The sequence below is a fragment of the Passer domesticus genome, chromosome 8 (assembly GCF_036417665.1).
Source record: "Passer domesticus isolate bPasDom1 chromosome 8, bPasDom1.hap1, whole genome shotgun sequence".
Classification (NCBI taxonomy): domain Eukaryota; kingdom Metazoa; phylum Chordata; class Aves; order Passeriformes; family Passeridae; genus Passer; species Passer domesticus.
The window spans coordinates 28574313-28593028 of record NC_087481.1 but is presented as its reverse complement, the minus strand read 5'-3'; the positions used below and the strand labels follow the sequence as shown (position 1 = coordinate 28593028).

Below are 18716 nucleotides of genomic sequence, written 5' to 3'. Positions count from 1 at the left end.
TTGAGTGTGACTCTTTGAAATAGTGTGAATGTCAGGTATTTGAGTGCTTCTTCGGTCAGGATCCTCGAAGGGGAGAGGCTGTCAGTTACAGGTATTTCCTGCAGGTTGCATTGGAGCACTCAGCCTGCAGGCTGAGGAGGCAGCACTGCAGCTGCGCTGCTCCGCTGGATGGAAACAGAGGCCGTGTGTTGTGGTTTGACACTGGCCAAACGCCAGGCGTCCACAAAGCCATTCACTCACCCTCTCTTCCTCTCAGCTGGGCAGGGGAGAGGGAAAAAAAATTAATGAAGGGCTCATGAGTTGAGATGAGGACTGGGAGAAGACACTCAAGGGCAAAACAGGTTGAAATCGAAAGGTATAAAGTAAATTTATTGTTAACAGAGTTACAGGAGGATAATGAGAAGTAAAATAAGCCTTTAAAACTTTTTTTCTCCCCCAGCCCCTCCCTCCCTTCCTCCCTCTGACAGTACAGGGAGACAGGGTGTGGGGGTTTTGGTCAGTTTGTCACTGGACATCAACTTCTGTTTGCTCAGGGAGAGGAGTATTCCCTCTGCTGTGCTGTGGGGTCCCTCTCATGGGAGACAGTTCTCTGTGAATGTCTCTAATGTGGCTCTAATCTCAGAGCAGCAGTCTTGCCAGAACTGCTGCCACATGAGTGCATCCCAGGGGCAAACAGTCTTCCCAAAACTGCTGTGATGTGGGTCACTTGTCCATGGGGTGCAGTCCTCTAGGAATAGGCTGCTCTAGTTGGGAAACAAGGGCTCCCTATCTCTGGAAGCAGGAACCCTCTCTCTCCATTCAGGTCTCCCACTAGATCACAGCTTTCTCTGGCCTCCACCTGTTTGAGTGTGAGCACTTCTCCCACAGGCTCTGAGTGGGTCTCTGCATCCCCCATGGACTTCATGGGCTGCAGGGGCACAGCTGCTTCACCACAGTCCTCACCACGGCCTGCAGAGGAATCTCAGCTCTGGTGCTTGGAGCACCTCCTCTCCCTTTTTCCACTGACCTTGGTGCCACCATGTTGTTCTCCCCACGTGTCCTCACTTCCTTCTCTTCTCTGACTAGAAGAAAGACTTTTGCCTGTACTGTTGCCAACAAGTTCCCCTAAGTCAAAGATTCTTGCAGGATCCCACAGCGCTGAGAGGTTGATCTCGTCTAGGTTCCATGCCAGACAGTCCCTCTCTGTGTCTCCCGTGCGGCCCCGCGGCGCTGAGCGGGCAGTGGTGGTGGCACTGGGGCTGGGGCTGTTCAACGCCGGGAAGGAGAGGCCACTGCCAGCCCTGCCCTGCTGCCCTGGCATGGCTGGCTGGGGGTGGCCAGGCAGGCAAGGCTCGCTGCAGGCCGTGCTGAGGTGGCAGTGGCTGCAGCACATCATTGTGCGCTGCGCTGGGATGGCCCTGGTGGTGGCACCTCACCACCCCTGGAAAATGAACTGTCTGTGCCCTGTTTTGATTTTCTTCTTAAACAGGTCATCACAGAAGCATTACCAGCCTCTGTAAGTGGGCCAGCAGCATTTCCATCTTCAGAGCCATCAGAAATTGGCTCTGTTGGACATGATGAATGCTTCTAGCATCTTCTCACAAAATCCTCCCTTGCTACCAGAAAACCAGTCCATGCCAAATCACACCATGCAACTCCATGAGCACTGATCTAGGGGCTTTCTCCACAGCCATGGATTGAAGGGGTTTCAGCAGCAGTGCTGGCTGGCTGAGCCCAGGCAGCTGGAAGTGCTGCATAAAGCTGTTAGCAACTATGCAGCCATGCCTAGAGCCTCATGCACTTTGAGTCCAGAAGTTGTACTGCCAGTTCCCTGACAGCAAGCCTGCTAAAATTACCATGTTGTTGCTGTTTGGGCCTTGTTCTGGTGCTGTTGGGGTCTGTAAAACTTACCTTTTGCAATTGTGCAGCAGTTAGACGTGGATTTTCCTTGCAGTGTAATGCAGCTAAAGACATGGAAACATGAGTCACTGTTGTATCACAGTTGCTCACATCCAAGAAACGGAAGAACATTTTATAATAGCAGGAAGGATAAGAACATAGGCATGAAACTAAACATTGGTTTTGCAGAGGAACCTTGTCAGCTGGCTTCTTAGCCACCCTGGACATGGAAGTCTCATGCTAAATCTGGCTGTTGCTTCAACTCCTGAAGCTTCAAGGTGGACAAAACCCACGCTGAGCCCTGACTGGACTGGATGGACAAGCACAGCCTCACCCTGGCCTGTGGGCAGAGAGAGGATGCCCAACACCACTGCCAGGGAGCTGGGGTTATTGGTATTTCAGCCCAGACAGAACATTTCATGCAGATCTGCACTGACACATATGCAGTCCAGGAGTGTCAGATGTCTGTTCCCCCAGTTGCTCTCTGTATCCAGGCTTTTTTGCCATGGTTTTCCTGCACTGATGAGTGTCTTCTTTTGCATTGTCATAATAATTTTCCTAGAGCCATGATTAATTTTAGTACCTGGGCCTGCTGCTTGAAGTTCTCTGATGCTTGTTTTCTACAGCTGCCAGGCTGTGCAGTGCATTTCTTGGCAGGATGATTTCCAAGCTGATTAATGCTGAAGCTAATGCAGAGAGCAGCTGAATAAAAACCAAATAACATAAAAATGAACAAATATGTGAAGAGAAGAAGAGGAAAACGAAGAAAAAAGATGTGGTGGATGGAAGGAGAGCATAACTAGAGAAGATTTACCATCATGTAACAGTACTATGTCGGAGCAAAAAGGGATAAAACAAATGACACAATGGTATGTTCCATTTCATTATATACCCTAATAGAGCCAAGCATTAAAAGTATAAAGTGGTGGTTTTATTAGCCAAACCCGTGCTTCTCAGAGTTGAAGGGTTATGTGTTTGAGCACACCTCTCTTACTGGGGTTTTTCTTCCTCAACTGTTTGTGAAATCCCACAGTACTGGACAGAAAGCAGCACACCCCTGCAGTGCAGTAGGTCCCTTTAGCAGTCTCCTGTTCCTCCACACCCCACTTTGTAAGCTGTTTAATTAGATGTGCAGTTGTAATAAATAGAAGGAGAATTTACTGGTATGCCCCCAGAAGTCAGTAAAATCACAACAGGTTTACAGGACTAGCTAAGCAGGATGCACTCCACCTTTCCCATATGCAGTCTGGAATAGTAAGAGATTTACCTGGCTTCTCAAACAACTTCTGTTTCCTTCAATATCTAGAAGGTGCACAGGTCTCACGTAAGCACAGTAAGATCCTGTCTCCTGTTATCTTTTTCCCAGCTGAAAACTCAACCATCCCTCTTTCCTATTTGACATTGCACTGCCCTTAATCCACCCTGCTCTGCATCCTTTTTTGTTACACAGACTGTGATTTTCTTTTGCTGTTTTTGTATATGTGGCAGACTTACACCCAAAAAAAAAAAAAAAGTGCCTTCTCTCCTGGAGCAGCCTGTGCAAAAAAGCTTCCTGAGCATCCCAGAGATGACATTTTTAATGTGTAAAGCATTCATAAATCAGTGTATTCCAAGGGTCTGCTCAGTAACAGCAATGTTTGTTCTATTCAGTCAAGTTAGCTGGCAACAGGCAGCAAAATGAATGATAAGGCCACACTGCATAACTTTTCTCAAATACTTTTCTACAGCTGGAAAATATCACCATACATGGGTAAGACATGTTCAAGATGCACTGTCTGTTCACTGCCAGGGTTCTTGATCAAGATTCAGGTACCAAAACAATGGCCAGCACCGACTTCCACTGCAGTAATTATCAAATTTGATGCTCTTTTCAAAGAGTTCTTTCAATCTCATTCTTGGCTTTAATAGCTGTGCAGGTTAAATTACTTTTTAAGGGTTGTGACTGTTGTTTTGCAAATTAATTTTGGCAGTAGAATACCATTTAATAACAGCCTTTTTTAATGCCAGTGGGTTTAATCAATAAATAAGTGTTTAATTTTACTGCAGGTGGAGGCAATCTAAGTCACCTCCAGGGAAAGACAAACAGGCATTTAAAATAAATCTCTTGGCATGTTAATTACCTTAAATCAAGTTCTGAGCTTGTCCTAAAGCATTGGGATGTGACTGGTAAAATTCAGATGCCATCATGCATTTGTAAACCCTGAGCAATTCCCAATAGTGATACAACACTGTAGTTGGAAAAAATCCCTCTTTAGAAGGACAAAAGGAGGATCTGTATCTGCAGGTAATCCATGAGATCAGGAGATGGTACCAAAGACTGATCTGAAGTTTCTGTTTCAGATAGAAGCTCAGCTTCTTTTTCAAGGATGTCAAAGCACACACATCTGTCACTGCTGTTTTCTAGGACTGGAGGCAGCTAAAGCATGCTTCAGCTATTTAGGCTCTCCACAAATCATGGTTTAATCTTCCACACTGATAGTTAATGGTATGTTCCTATTCTCTGTGATAGACCAGGCATGGAAGTTGGACTCAGTATGTGTCATGCTGAGGCTACACAGAGCAACAAAATTACACCTTTTGTCTTTCTCTCAGCTTCTTCCTGCTGCTTCCCAAAAGTTTTGTTGGCTTTTTTTGGCTGCAGATGCACACTGGGCTGACGATCTCAGGCAACTGTTAACAGCAACTTCAGGCCTCTTTCCTGGGCCATGATGGCCAGTTCCATCACCAGCATCAAAGAGCTTTGGTTTGAATTATTTTCCTCTACATGTGTATCTACATTTATCTGTACTGAAACGCCTATGCCAAGTGTGCCTTTTGTTCAGTTTTGTGAGATCCTGCAGGATGTTGTCATTGGCATGGCATTTGAGTGCCCTAAGGAGGCCAGGAATACTTGTAGACCTGGAGATTTTGTGCACTGTCTTTTCTGCAGGTTGTGATGAAGATGTTGAATAAAACCAGTCTCAGCAAACACTCACTGCTGCCTCCTCTCCACCATCAGAGCCCTTTCATTTGCTTCCCAGGCCTTAATCTACTCTCATTTCAAAAATGAACTTTTCCTTCAAATACTTGGCTTGGTTTCTTAATTGATAACCAAGGAGAAAATAAAATCCAGGGATTCTGAAGAACTGTTAAAATGAGCTTCTCACTTTTATATTCCTTGTATCTTTCCAATACAGAACAGACTTTCCAAGATTCACAGCTGCAGTTCTGATTGTAGAAGAGGTAATCCAGAAGATACACAACTGCCATGAGTTAACCTTGCAGTAATTTTTTTTAAGTGTACCACATTATCACAGAGAGTGTAGGTTGGCTTTTGACAGCATGCCTTTGTTTTCATTCTAGAAAACACAAATGGACCAGTTGCCAGGGAGGAGAGTAGTGTCACAGAGTTTGCATCCATTTGCCAGGTAAAATATTAGTCACTGTGGGACATGATGCCTAAGTGACAAGGCCATAGCTGGGAAAGAAAGCAGGATGGCACCCTTGGATTTTACAGATGCAGCAGACAAGGGCACGTTTAGATTTTCCTTCACTTAACAAGAACAAAACAGGACAGAACTTCTGTGAATTTAACAAAGGATTAAACACCCTGATTTTAAGAGGTCACAATACAGCAACACTTCTGCTTTGAGATGGCAAGAAAAAAGAGCTGCAGTGCTGCTGCAAGTTCCACGCTGCTGTGAAGGTGTCTGCCTTGTGTTGTGTGAGTGGGACAGGCCTCCCTGCCTGCAGGAGCCCCACTGCAGATGCTTCTGCCTGTCCAGCAAACAGCTGGTTTGGGTGATGGACACTTGCTCTCAGGCCCACGTGTATGGTCCTGGCTGGCTGTGTTGCAATCTTGTTGGGCTGGCAAGAGCTATTCACATGCTGCAGCCTGAGCAGGAAGTGGCTCTGTGGGCAGCAGGATCCACGTCTCTCACACAGACTTAGCAAAAAGCACTGCTCTGGCAAAAGAGCAGTATTTTTTTTGAGGTGTGGAAGAGGTGGCTGTGAACCATGTGAAGGTACAGTGAAAAATCCAGCAGAGTTTGCTGTCAGCATACTTCTAGAGGACTGATATTTTGGCGAAGAGCCGGCCCCACTCCTCTGTTTACCTAATGTCCTCTTGCACTTCCACTTAAATAGGAGCTTATTTCCTGTACCAAACTACAGTGCGTCTTGTGGTTAGTCATTAACTCGCTTTTGTGTTTGAAAAAGGCCTTTATTTTAACAGAAGGGGATTCTTTTGTAATTCTCCCTCAGTTCGGGCAGCTGTGCAATCTGCCCATGACGCATCCTCGCACAGCACAAACACAGTCCTGGTGTTCTCTAGGCATTGTCATCAGACTGAATGAGGTAAGATTGGTCTTCAGCAACAGGGGAAAAGAGTAATCCAGAATTAAGTATAATTTTGCCAAATGCATTTTCTCAGGGGAATTGGAGGAGATTCTCAAATGCCCCTCCTTCAGAAGCTGTTCACAGCCTCTTCTGCTTTCTTTTTGGAGTGCAGTCACACAGCCTGGAGATGAGAAGTTTCTTCAGGAATCTTGCTGGTAGGTTCAGTTTTCAGTGCAATCTCTTACAGGATTACACTGTGGAGAAAGGAATTATTTGCCATTTCTGCTATTCTCTCTGTTTCACTTGTTTCACTTTAGGAGAAGTTCCCAGAAATATTAGTGAACTCCATGTGCTGAAGTGTGAGGGTGGAATGAGTGGAGGATAGTCTCACGTCACTTGTTTTCTGTATGCATAAATCTGACTAAAGCAGATGTCCGGGAAAAGGAAAGAGTCAGTGTTTGCTTATTCCAATTACTCATGCTTTTGTATTTCTTTTAATGCCCTCCAGGCGCATTTCTGTTAGCTGCAAGAGTATCTAGCAGCTCCGTTGAGGACTAGGTGCTTGAATAATCTTTAAATTCCAGGGTTTTTTGCCTTTTAATCCCATTCTTTCTTCCACTGAGCTTCTGAGTTCAGGCAGATTGCAGTGTTAGATGGGCACTTAGCTTTGAAATGTCATCTCTGTTTTTCTCTCTGTGTTTAGATCCAGATTAGCTGAAGTGCCTCACATCTTTGCAGAGGGAAATATCTTTCTGCAAGGCTCAGGTTGGCATCCAAACCTTGCAGCAGCTACTGCTGTCAAGACTGGGAGCCTTCTCTCTGCCAGACACACACTTATGAATTTTTCACTGTACACCTCACTAATCCTTGTGCAAGGGTTGGCCAATCTGGTATTTCTCTCCTGTGCCAGCACCCCCCTGGGAGAATTCACCATTGGGTATCTGAAGATGGGAGCTTACTTTTGCACCCATCTGGCTCCTGATCTTTAGGGCTGTACAGTAATGACTGATGAGAAGGGGATAGTCAGGAGGAAGAAGTGTTTTCTGCCCAGCCTTGTTACTTCAGGAAGGATCTTGCTGAGTTGTAACCTCTGTCTACACCACCTTATCCAATTAAGTGTGTAAAACAAACTGTTCCATGAACAATGAACTAAGAAACTCAGTTTCAACAGGTTTATGTTTTGCTCTTTTCTCTCACTCTTCAAGTTTTAATTCTCTCCGTGACCTTCCTGCTCCTTTGATACTCTGATTTCCCCAGTAAATCCCTTAAATTGCCATCACATCCCAACCACCTGCCACATCTCCCAGCTATGGGATGGGGAAGAGGTGGTAAATAGCCAAGCTCATCATATCGAGTTTTCTCTGATGTCAATGCCAATTCTTGAATATACATTGGGCCATTTTATAAAACCTGTGAAAACAACCTATATCTGCTGAAATTAATTTTCCTGTCTCTGGCCTTTTTTTCCTGTTCCTATCCTACTAATGCTAAACAGAACTTGATCCTGGCAGATATCACAGCAAAATGCAGATCTAATACTTACAGAGATCTGCTCATTTTATAAGGGATAGAAACAGCAAAAAGAAAAGGCAGTAATTGCAGGCTGCTAAATGGAGCTGATATGAGTCCTAGGGAAGCCTTAATGATGTCTCCTAGCCAAGCTCTGGGGTTCTGACAGTGAATGCAGGGCCATGAGTACCTTCCTGTGTCCATGGGGAGGTAAAATTCAATTTAGAGATTAATCTGTTATCCAGTTTAATCTGGTGTTGGGCCGGGTGCAGTCATCTATAATGCACGACCAGCACATCCAGAGCGTGGAAAGGTTCGGGTTTAGGCTGCTTTAAGGGCTCCTTGTCAGCTGTCAGGGGTTATACTGTTTGCACACCCCGGCTGGATCTCCCTTGCAGTCACTCCGATCTACTGGAGAAGAAACTGAACAAACCTCGCTGTGACGGTGGATTTATCTGGAAACGAAGAGGACTCGGGGGTATTTCAGGTTACCGAGAACCAGAGCAGGGAACGCCCCCTGCCCGCCTCCGCACGGTTCTGCCGGCTCAGCGGGGAGCGAGGGCTGGGGGTGCCGGGGCTCGGGGCCGCTCCGGCCGTTGCGCCGGGCCCGGCTCCCTTCTCCAGCGTCCGCTGAACCGGCGCTGCCGGCCAGGCCTTCTCCCGGGGCCGCGCCCCACGCGGCGCCGCCAGGGCCACCGTCATCGTCAGCACGGCGGCGGTCCCGCCGCGATCGGGCCGGGCCGGGCGGCGCAGGCGGAGCCACGCCTGGGGCGGGGCGGGGCGGTGGCGGTCGCTGCCCCGGCGCGGGGTGGGCGGACGGCGCGGTGCGGGGTGATGGAGTCGCGGGGCCTCGCCGCCCGCGCCCTGGTTCGCAGGGCCCGCTGAGGCCCGGCCGCAGCCGCCAGAGCGCGGCCAGCCCCCGCCCGCCGCCGGCAGCCCCCCACCGCCGGGACATGGCCACGGAGCCCCCGCGGCCGGCGGGGCGCCCCGAGGGCGGGCGCGGGTGCTGCGCGGGCGGCGGGCGCGGCGAGACGGAGGAGGCCGAGGCCGCGGCCCAGCCGGTGCTCGGCGCCTCCCCGGGCCCCGCGGCGGCGGGGGGCGGCCGGCGGCGGGCGCTGAACGGATGCGTGCCGCTGTCGCACCAGGTGGCCGGGCACATGTACGGCAAGGATAAAGGCGGTGAGCGGCGACGGGCGCGGGGAGGGGGCGGCGGGCCTGGCCGGGTCACCGGCGAGGGAGTTCTTCCCACCCCCACCCTTCCCTCCGTTTGTCTGAATTCCCCCAGACGGGCTGCCACGGGCGGGCTTGGCTTGAGTTCCCTCACGGCCCGGCGGCGGAGGGGCAGCTCCGCGGCCGGCGGGGCAGGGGTCGGTGCCGCCGTGGCCGAGCTCCCGCCGTGGGGCTCCGGCCGCACCTGTGCGCAGGAGGCGCCGCAGCAGCAGCGCGGGAGGCCGGGGCCGGGGCCGGGGCAGCGCCGAGGGACCGGAGCTCCCGGCAAGGCCGAGGGGGCCGGCCGAGCTCCCCGCTGCGCACAGGCCGTGGATGGAGCGGTGTAACCGCTGCTGCATTTCATTCTTCTGGTGCTTTCTCTAAATGGCTTTAGTCTGTCAGGACGTGGTAGTTATCAGGCACCCTGAAACCGAAGGACTTCTGCTGTTCAGCTTCATTTTATCAGGCACCTTTTTAAAAAGGGCATTCAGGTAGCAGCATGCTGGTTCTCTCAGAACAGATGTCAGAAACATGGTTTATCTAACGGGACCACCTGAGCCTGTGGCCACCAGAAACTTCAGCTAATTATTACTAAGCTATTGTTATTTGCTTGTTTATTTGATGATAAATCTGAACCAATGGCTAGGAAGTCATCTAGTAATACAAAGACATGAGGATACAGCATTTTAAAATATGCCTCCACCAGCTCTAAATTTCTATTTTAGCTCCATGTTGAGGAGTAAGGTGTTGGCCCTTCTGATGAAGGGGCCATTTAGCATAGGCAGTGGTCAGTGCCAAAGCAAGCGGCCAAATCAATGCTGCCAAATGGCGTTTCTCATCTTTCCAGGACATTGCATTTGGGGTAACTCCTGCCTCTCAGCCAGATGGAAGGTGTGCATCCATTCAGCTTGCAGTGTGCTCTCTGAGAGCAGCTGTAATGAGTACCTGCTCGGATATTGCCTTGAGCCCTGGCAGTAGGATCTGCCCCTGCTGAATAGGCCAGGGGCTGGATTACAGAGCCCTGTCAGCTATCAGTGAATGAAATTACAGCACTAATGGCACTGTAAGTTTGTCTTATCTACGGCCTGCATCCATGGTGTGCCTTGCTGCAGATAATCTCAACAGAAAAGTCATTCTTCTCTTTGCCCCGCCAAGGGCTGAACTTCAGAACCTTTTAGTTCATCAGTGACTGGAATTACAGCACTAAGGGCACTGTGAGTTTGTCTTATGTGCAGGTCGTTTCCATGGCATTGTCTTGCTGATAATCTCCACAGAAAAGTAATTCTTGTCCCTTGCCCCAGCTGCAGACAGTGCAGTAAAACGTAGATGGAGGTGCATTGGGTCCTTGAAGGTGTATGTGTTCCATGTTCATACATCATAGCAGAAGGTGGGATCAAGCAACAAAAGGCTCACTTCAGGGAGAGCTTCACCTTTGGCACATCAGTCTTGCTGCAGTTAGGTCAAACAGCACAGGTGACCACCTGTATTTTGGGTGCCACTCCAGTGGGTTAGGTAAAGCTAGCTCCACTACATCTCATGGGCAAGGCCAGGACTTTTCTGCAGAGGTACCACCATGGTCGATGAACTCATCTTGGAAACTGTTTTATGTTGACGTGAAGACCAAAGCTGTTCTGGTACTCACAGCTCTCAGTTTTGTAACTCGATTTTCCCTTCTATTCCCACATACAAACAGACAGAGGACGTGAAGGTATCCAAAGTATCTTTAACTTTTACTTTTTTTAGTAAAAGTACAGTGTAAAATTTCTCCTGAATAGCCTTCCCTTTCCCCTTTGTTCCCTGTGACTTACTGCCTTGCAGAGAAAGGCCTCTCACAGCCTCTCTGCATGCACGTGTAGACATTAGGCTGCTGTGCATTGTGACTGCCCTTTTGTTGAATGCTGTGTGCAGTAGTGCTTCCCCAGATAAATGGTGTGTGGTGAGTACAGTACTGACTTTGGGTTGTGCCTTAATTCCCTAGGCGGGTAGAGAGAGCCAGCCCCTGCTGGGATGTGTCACCTCAGAGAGCCTCCTGCACCTGCCTGGGGTTTGGGGCCTGGAGCTGCAGAATGCTGGGGGTCCCCAGGCCACTAGTGGGGTTCTGTAGCTACAGGGGCTGTTCTCCTTGAGAGGGACTTGCTTTGCATCCACAGCCAGGGAGAAATGTTTGTGAGATATTTCCGGGTTTTATTTTCAGCACAGCTCTGTTGATTCCTCAGAAATATTAATTTGCTTTTTCATGTGTTAAAAGAGTCCTATTCCCTGTCTGTGCTGAAAAATCCCAGGAAGCCTGCAACAAACCCATGGCCAACATCCATCTGTTGGTGTGATCTGCTGGTGGTGGTGATCTGTGCTTCTTGCAGATCAGAGGGAAGGTTATGGAGTTTGCATCTTTGTGGTGGATGTTGAAACATGGTTCTGGTTTTCAGGCCTGCCCCAGTCACAGTGACACAGTAGTGCAGTAAATGTTCTAGTCAGTCAAGAATGCAGAGAATGAGGGACTTTAGATGTCAGTTTATATTCAACTCTTCAATTAATATGTATCAACCCAATGGTGTATGGATTCTGCTTCCAGGCATCTTTGCCTGGTCTTTCTGCCTTGTAGATTGTGTCCTTGTCAGAGGCAAAACACAGATTTTTGAGGTGTATTATAAAACCTATTTTAATGTTTAACCTGTATTATTTTAATGTGATTGTTAAGAGTTCACATATGGAACATGTGCACACATGGAAGTACTTGGTGCACTTTGCAGAGTGGCTTCCAGCACATGCAGGGAGGGGGAACACAAGCTGCTGTGTCTTGAACATGTTGGGGTAGTCTGCACATGTGTGGCAATATTTTCTAGTTTTGGAAAGTGTATAAAATCCAACTCCAGGCATGAAACATGGCTTGAGAGCTATTTAATGCAAATTTTGAAAGCAAATCTTTGGCATAGCAAGCTATTGAAATAACTATTCTAAGCCTGGTGGTCGTTTTAAAGTAAATATCTTGGTCTCTAAAAATTTTGTTTAGTTTCCAAGACTGCACAACAGAGCCCATTCATAGATAATGGGTTTTAAGAGGTGAAAAACACAATTGCTGTTATAACTGCAGACTCTCTTTGGGATGCAAAGCTCCCGGCTCATTTTTCTGTTTTCTCACATGGTAGTTGAAAATAGAACCTATTTTGGATACAGTTGACATTTTTGCTACCATTCTAAGCAAAATAAATTACTGTCTGAAAAGCTAGAAATGAATCTTAGGAGAAAAATTGTTTTACAGAAGTGGGTTTTTGGTTTTCTGTTGAACCTAATGATGCAACACAGGACACATTTCAGAGGAATGCAATTGCTTTTCTCCTTTCTTACCTACATCCATGTCTTGAGCATCCTCGGATACTCAGTTGCATTTCTTCTGCAGGTTTTCAGAAATACTGGTAACTGGAGAGTCACAAAGCTGTTTCATGAGGGTATTTTGGAGGGTTTTTTTCGTGCAGGCTTGATGGAGGTGTTGCCTGGCTGAGATGAAATTCTGTACTGTAATTATGGGTGATACAAATAGTAGCATATGATAGCTTGGAGTGCTGTAGGGATGCTACTTCTTGTAGTAAAGATGTACTTTTATCTGTGCCACTAGTATAGATGTACATCCACAGGACATTTATTTCTGTTCTAGTAGTGAGAAATGCATTAAATGTGGCACTCCTTGAAAGTCTTGGCATTGCTGGAATACAATTTATTAATTATTTAAAAAGGGAGTGTCTGTGTAATCTCTTTTAGTTAATGATGGGGTTTTTGGGGGTGGAAGTTTTAATGTCAAATCCCAGTGTTGGCCTTGGGCAGAGCTACACCCAGGAAATTATTCAGTGGGTAGAAATAAGAGGAATGCAAGCAAACCTCTGCTGAGGGTTATATGTAGGAGCTGACAATTTTGTCTCTACTGTGTGTGCAGCAGAAGCAGTACAGCTTTTCAATAGGCTGTCCTTGATGGTGAAATCACTATTTCTGGAAGAAAAGAAAAGGCAAAAAGAAAGCTGTATGTCTTAAAACTAAGCCCTGAAGGAAATTCTTCTCTTCTAGGCATACTGCAGCATCCAGATGGAACTGTCCTGAAGCAGTTGCAGCCACCACCTCGTGGTCCCAGGGAGCAAGAGTTCTACAACAAGGTGAGGGTCCCACAGAATGGAGGAGGCTGGCCTGCTCCAGCTGAAATGGGGCTGTGCTTCCTGTAAAAGTACATCCTTATCATTGCAGTTGGGAAAGTGCAACCTAAGTGCCCTGCCACGGTATCTGTGTGCTCTCTAGAACTTTCTGCTCCTTGCATGTCAGTCCTCCTGCCAGACCTACTTCACTCACAGCATTTAAGCTTGCTTGCTTGTTAATAGGGTAGCAGACTTTCACAGCATCTAAGATTTCATTGAAAAGCCTCATCTCCTGTCCGTGTTGAAAGGGTTGTATGTTTGATCCCAACTTTCTCACATAGCTAAGTCTCTCAAAAGTGCTTACATCTAAATTTAGCATGTTTTGTGTTTCTTCCTAGCCTGGTTTACTGCTAGAAGTATTGCTCTGTTCACTGTATTAAAACTCAGCTCCTTTAAAAAGTCAATAAAAATCAAATCTCTCAAGTTGTTTTAATTTCAATTGTTGTATTTTTCCTGTTGCTTATCTTCAGTTTGCTTTATCAGTAACTTTAACAAGTGCAGACCAGGAAAGCTGTTGCTTTCCTGTGAACAGTTTCTAGAGCCTGCTCTGTCCTACCTCCCTGTGAAGGTCTGTCGTGTGGTTTTTGTGTGTCAGATTGATGTGCCATGCCTCTCCATGGCTTATTAGGTACAAAAAACTATCAATATCTTCATGCTTGCTGTAAGAGGAGTCTTGAGACCCTCTGCTTGTTGTGGTGTTTGGCTTGGATTTTGGTTGGTAGGTTTCTTTTTCCCTAAAAGAGTATGTTTTAAGTTACCAAAAACCTTGCAGAATTTGTGAAAATGTCTCACATAAGCAAAGCAAGGTGCTTTAAGTGAACAGTGTTTGCATATTAGCATTATTTGATAATTCTCATGATGGGACAGGACAGCAGCGCTTGACTTATTAGGAGCCAGTTAAATGTAAATATTTTTCTGAGTTTCTCTGTGACTCTCATTGAGATGAGGTTAAGAAATATGCTATAACTTGAGTAGGAGGCAGCTTGAACAGACTCCTTTGGGCACCAGGCTACTTACTGTGCTGTGAAATCCTCAGGCAAAGACAGTGACGTGCTGTCCCTGCCTAAAGCCAGCAGGTAAGAGGGGTAATTCAGGCATTGCTTGCACATGAACTGTTTAAGTTCTGTTTAAGCTTAGACTCATGTGACAAGCTGTGAGCAAGACCCTGGGCAGAGTCTTTGAGAAGGGGGTGTCTGTGTCAGTGTGCTTGTTACTGTGCTGTGGAGAAGTCAGGTCCCAGTGCTAATAACTTGCCAAGTCAGCTTCTGTTCTGTCTCCTAAGGCCTTGCTGGGTTGCTTCAAACACTGAATTTTTTTGGTTATAAGCCATAACAGAGAAAAGGAAAGATGTTGACATGATTAGTTGTGTGTGGACTAGAAGGCCTTTTAGTGAGAGAAGGGAAGGAGAGCACGTACATGTGTGTGGTGGTGGTGAAAGTACAGGAGAAAGGTCTTGGAGATTTGTTGCTCTTCAGTGATTACCTGCTATCATGTTTACTCTCAGGAAAGAGCTGTGTGATGTGGGTTACAGACATCTAAGCTCTACACATTATTGTTATAGGGTGATAATTGCTCTGGGTTGGGAGGGTTAGGATAGGGTACAGTTCCACATGCAGTTTGAGCTGATCCAATAGCTCATTGTTGCCTAAAGGGAAATAAATGCCTTTCTTCCCATTCCTGCCATTTACCTTGCACCATGATGGTGCTTTTTGGACATTTATGAACGAATTTGACCTATTTAAAAGATGGCAAAACTTCCTTGTCTTGGTAGTGTTCTGGCAGTTTAGTGGACTAATCTGACAAGCAGTAGGAACAACAGCAAAGCTGCTCTGCTTTGGTGACTGAGTTCAGCCTGTCTTGTGGGCTGTAATCAAAGAGATATTATCACATTGGAGAAGGCTGATGAGCCTCCAGAGATGGAGGGAAGGATAATTTTACTGCTCCTTGAGACAGGGAGTTGTTTAAAAGGTGGCCGTGAGAAACAGTGCAGAAATGAAACAAGTGAAATAAGCCTGAAAAAAGCTCTCCCTTTGTCAGGGCAAAACAGCAGGTTGATTGGTAAGATCAAAGCAGGTGGTTTTCCAATAGTATATATGGATTAATTGTGACCTTTTTTTTAATTTCTGCTCCTGTTTTTTCATACGTGCTTGGAACTGTTTTGTCTGTAGGTATGTGAGTTATTGCTGCCTTTGCATCCCACCTTATACTAGCATGCATGAAAATTGACCCAGTACCTGGGTCAGAAACAAGGGGTGGGTATTTTTCCTTCTGGAACAGCACACCTCCTCGTGGGAAGTAACTGAGAAGCTCTGTAGTTGAGGGTGGCAAGAAGGGGAGCATGTCTCAGTTTCAGCTGCATGAGTCAGCTGGAGAGCAGCTATGGCAGATCTGAAGCAGAAGTGTCTTCCAAGCAGCAGGAAGTGGCATTTCAGTGTGCACTTGTCAGCTGGAGGCTGCAGGGAATGTGTCGTGAGAGATGATAATGAAGCATTAAAGGGACAAGTTTGACTAGAACTCTGATATATTTAATGTGATACCAGGTAGATATTATCTTCTGTTTGGACCAAGAAAGTCTTCTCTTCTGAAACTGCTGGATTTGCTTGCAGCCTGATGTGTGAACATGACAGAGGTAGAAGTCTGTCAGTGAATCAGATGTTTTTTCCCTTATTTTTCTGTTGAGCATGATGCTCAGTACTTACCAGTAGAGCCCAAACAAAATGGGCTTCTGTTTTGGAATGGAAACTTAAGGAAGACATGTACTGCAAAATACTAGGAAGTGGTCCAAAACTTGCTCAGAAGCAGGTGGCAGATGAAGTTTGGAAGAATTTCACAGGTCTCTGTAAAATCTGGAAAATTGCTGAAGTAATTCCTGCTCAGGCTGCTGTCAGGTTGCCTTTCTGTTTTCTTCATACAGTGTTTTACATTTAGCAGTCAAAAAAAAGGTCTTTTTTTGTAAGAGATGATTTCACCAATCACTATGTCTCATTCTCTACTGCTAGGGAAGGGACTTGCCATGTGTTATGAGGGAGGGGAAAAAGAGAGCATGATAAGATTATCATAAATACCTTCTAACATAAAACATAGTAAAACAATGAGCTGTCTGTTAATAGCTTAACTAGTTTGTTGATAGCTTACTGTGCACTGCTTAACTTCTCGTTGGAGTGTCACTTTCTAGCTGTAATGTCCTCTTGCTATTGACTTCTGTAAATCTGAGTAATTATCTAATCAAAATAATAACATTTTAATTTTGTTTCTGCAAACTCCCTTGCTGTACCTGAGGGCATGAACTCCTTAAAAACATTGCCTGCATAACCATGGAGTGTTTTAAGTGGTATTCTGGTACCCTTATCTGTGTGAGAAAAATAGGAGGTTTTTTAACCTTGAATAGCTACAAAATACTTTGTTTTCAATAGGTATGAGCAACAAGGGAATGAAACTAATTGAGGCATAAGGGTGGTGTTTATTTAAGGGCTATCTACACTGCTGATCAGTTGTTTCTGTGTAATGGCAATGCTCTGTGTAGGTGGAGGTACTCCAAAGGACTACTTTTAAAGGGGTTTTGGGAGAGAGCAATATACAGGGATGTGGGAACAGGGAAATAGTGTTGTTTGAAATTGTAGTCTTTTCAATTAGAGAGAATAAATTGGTAAAAGGCACTGTGAGGTTATGGTAGGCTGCCTGTGCAAGCATACTGAGAAATCCACATAAGTGCCCTGCTCCTCAGTGTGTTTTGAGGGTTGGCTTCAGCCTGATTTATGCCAGGGCTCATTTATCCATGCTGAAATGCTCTGGTTTAGTCAGCAGTGTTGATAGAAGGAGGAAACAGGAAACCTATCAGCACTCCTACAGTGGTCTGTTGCACCAGGTGAGTTGAAAAATGTGAGAACAGTGTCCTTTGAAAAAGTTAGTGCAGCCAGTGTGTGAGGTAACCCCCTGCTCAGCTGGGTGTGAGCTCCTGTCTCAGCCAGGCTGTGCTCCAGGGCACTCTGTGCTAGTACAGCTCTGCCTTTGCATTTCAGAGCTCTCCAGCACGGGGCTTTCCTTGGTTTGTCATGTCTGGAATGCAGCATTGCAGAAACTGTTGTTCTGTAGGAGAGGGAGGAGGATGATGGAATGCCGGGCCTTAAATAGGGCAGCTGCTTTTGTGGGCACTAAAAGAGGGAGATTGGGCTGCGGGGAGGGGATGCTGCCCAGCTCAGGGGTGTGCAGAGCTGCCTCCAGCACAGGAAGGACATGGACCTCTTTGAGGGAGTCCAGAGGAGACCTCCACGATGATGGGAGGCCTGGAACACCTCTGCTATGAGGAAAGGCTGGGAGAGTTAGGGTTGTTCAGCCTAAGAAGAAAAGGCTCTGGGGAGAGCTTAGAGCCTCTTCCAGTTCCTAAAAGGGCTCCAAGAGAGTCTGGAGAGGGACTTTGGATAAGGGCCTTGAGGAACAGGACAAGGGGGAGTGGCTTCCCACTGTCAGAGAGCAGGGTTAGATGGGATATTGGGAGGAAATTCTTTCCTCTGAGGGTGGTGAGGCACTGGCACAGGCTGTCCAGAGATGCTGTGGCTGCCCCTGGATCCCTGGAAGTGTCCAAGGCCATGTTGGACAGGGCTTGGAGCAACCTGAGATAGTGGAAGGTGTCCCTGCCCATACCAGGGGGATGGAACAAGATGGTCCTTAACATCCCTTCCAACCCAAACCATTCTGTGATGCTATGAAAACTGAGGAAGAGAGAATTGACAGTAGTTATCTTTGTGACTGTGGTTGTCTACAAGCTGTGTATTAAACATGAAGAGATGGAGTGTTTGTTACTGTTCAGTGGAACAAGAGAAGGTTGCTGAACTGTTTGGAAATGGCTGCTCTTTGACTGCTGATTTTGGCTTTCACTCAGTACTGTTGTAGACCTGTTACTGTGTGTAACTTTTCTGGGCATGGCCTACTGAAGTTTAAAGTTTGCTAGTGGAGCAGCTAATAAACTGGGATTTTATGCTTAACAGATCAATAAATCTTCCTGTAAACTTTTATTTGAATTGCCCTTCAGTTTGCCTGTGGTGACTGCATGACACTTGGGGGATGTGTAGCACACTTTCCCTCCTCCTGCTGCAAACTGCTGGGAAAGCTCCTGCAGCTTGGGCAGCTTCCAGTGGATACCTTTACTTTTTCTTTTTCCCTGTTGGCTGTACATCAGAATTGTCATAGCTGGTTCTAGTGGTGTTGCCCCATGCCATGGCTCCAGATAACATTGCTGCAATGGCATAAGGTTTCCAAGGCTGTTGTAATGCAAGTCATATCCAAATTCTCAGGTAGTTCTGTCCCAGGTGGTTTTGGGAAGTTGGATTGAAAAGGTGGACAGGGTTCTCCCAGTCCCAGCTCAGCTGTGGTAACCTCCTACCTCTGGCCAATGCTTGTGAACCAAGAGAGATCATTAACTGCACCAAGCATTGTAAAAAGATAATTCAGCTAATTGCTTGGCTCTTCTGGTTAACAAATCTTCCACCCTGCCCAGTTAGTGATGGCTGTAAACTGCTGCAGCAGTTCAGGGTGAGTCCTGCTGACATTGAATCTGAATGCAAGGAAGTTGTTACCAGTGGAGATAGCAGAAAATGTTTTTCACTCTTGTTATGTGTCCTAAAAACA

The 18716-nt window shown here is 46.6% G+C and overlaps 2 protein-coding genes across 2 annotated transcripts in view; one reads left to right on the top strand and one right to left on the bottom strand.

Moving 5' to 3' along the window:
• Positions 1-342: 342 nt before the first annotated feature.
• On the bottom strand, positions 343-8727 carry LOC135306317 (basic proline-rich protein-like). The gene is made up of 2 exons (XM_064429985.1): positions 8138-8727; positions 343-6449 (listed from the first exon to the last, which is right to left on the bottom strand). The coding sequence occupies exon 1, from the start codon at positions 8657-8659 to the stop codon at positions 8156-8158; it is 504 nt and encodes a 167-aa protein (XP_064286055.1). The 5' UTR covers positions 8660-8727; the 3' UTR covers positions 343-6449; positions 8138-8155.
• Positions 8618-18716, top strand: part of IPMK (inositol polyphosphate multikinase) — a 34294-nt gene continuing 24195 nt past the window's right edge. The window contains exons 1-2 of the mRNA XM_064429962.1: positions 8618-8883; positions 12970-13055. Of these exons, the coding sequence (XP_064286032.1) occupies positions 8658-8883; positions 12970-13055 (312 nt within the window). The 5' untranslated portion in view covers positions 8618-8657. The remainder of the gene's footprint in view (positions 8884-12969; positions 13056-18716) is intronic.

Excerpts from the sequence above, each read along its gene's own strand:
- LOC135306317 (XM_064429985.1), bottom strand. The coding sequence starts at position 8,659 with ATGTCCCGGCGGTGGGGGGCTGCCGGCGGCGGGCGGGGGCTGGCCGCG.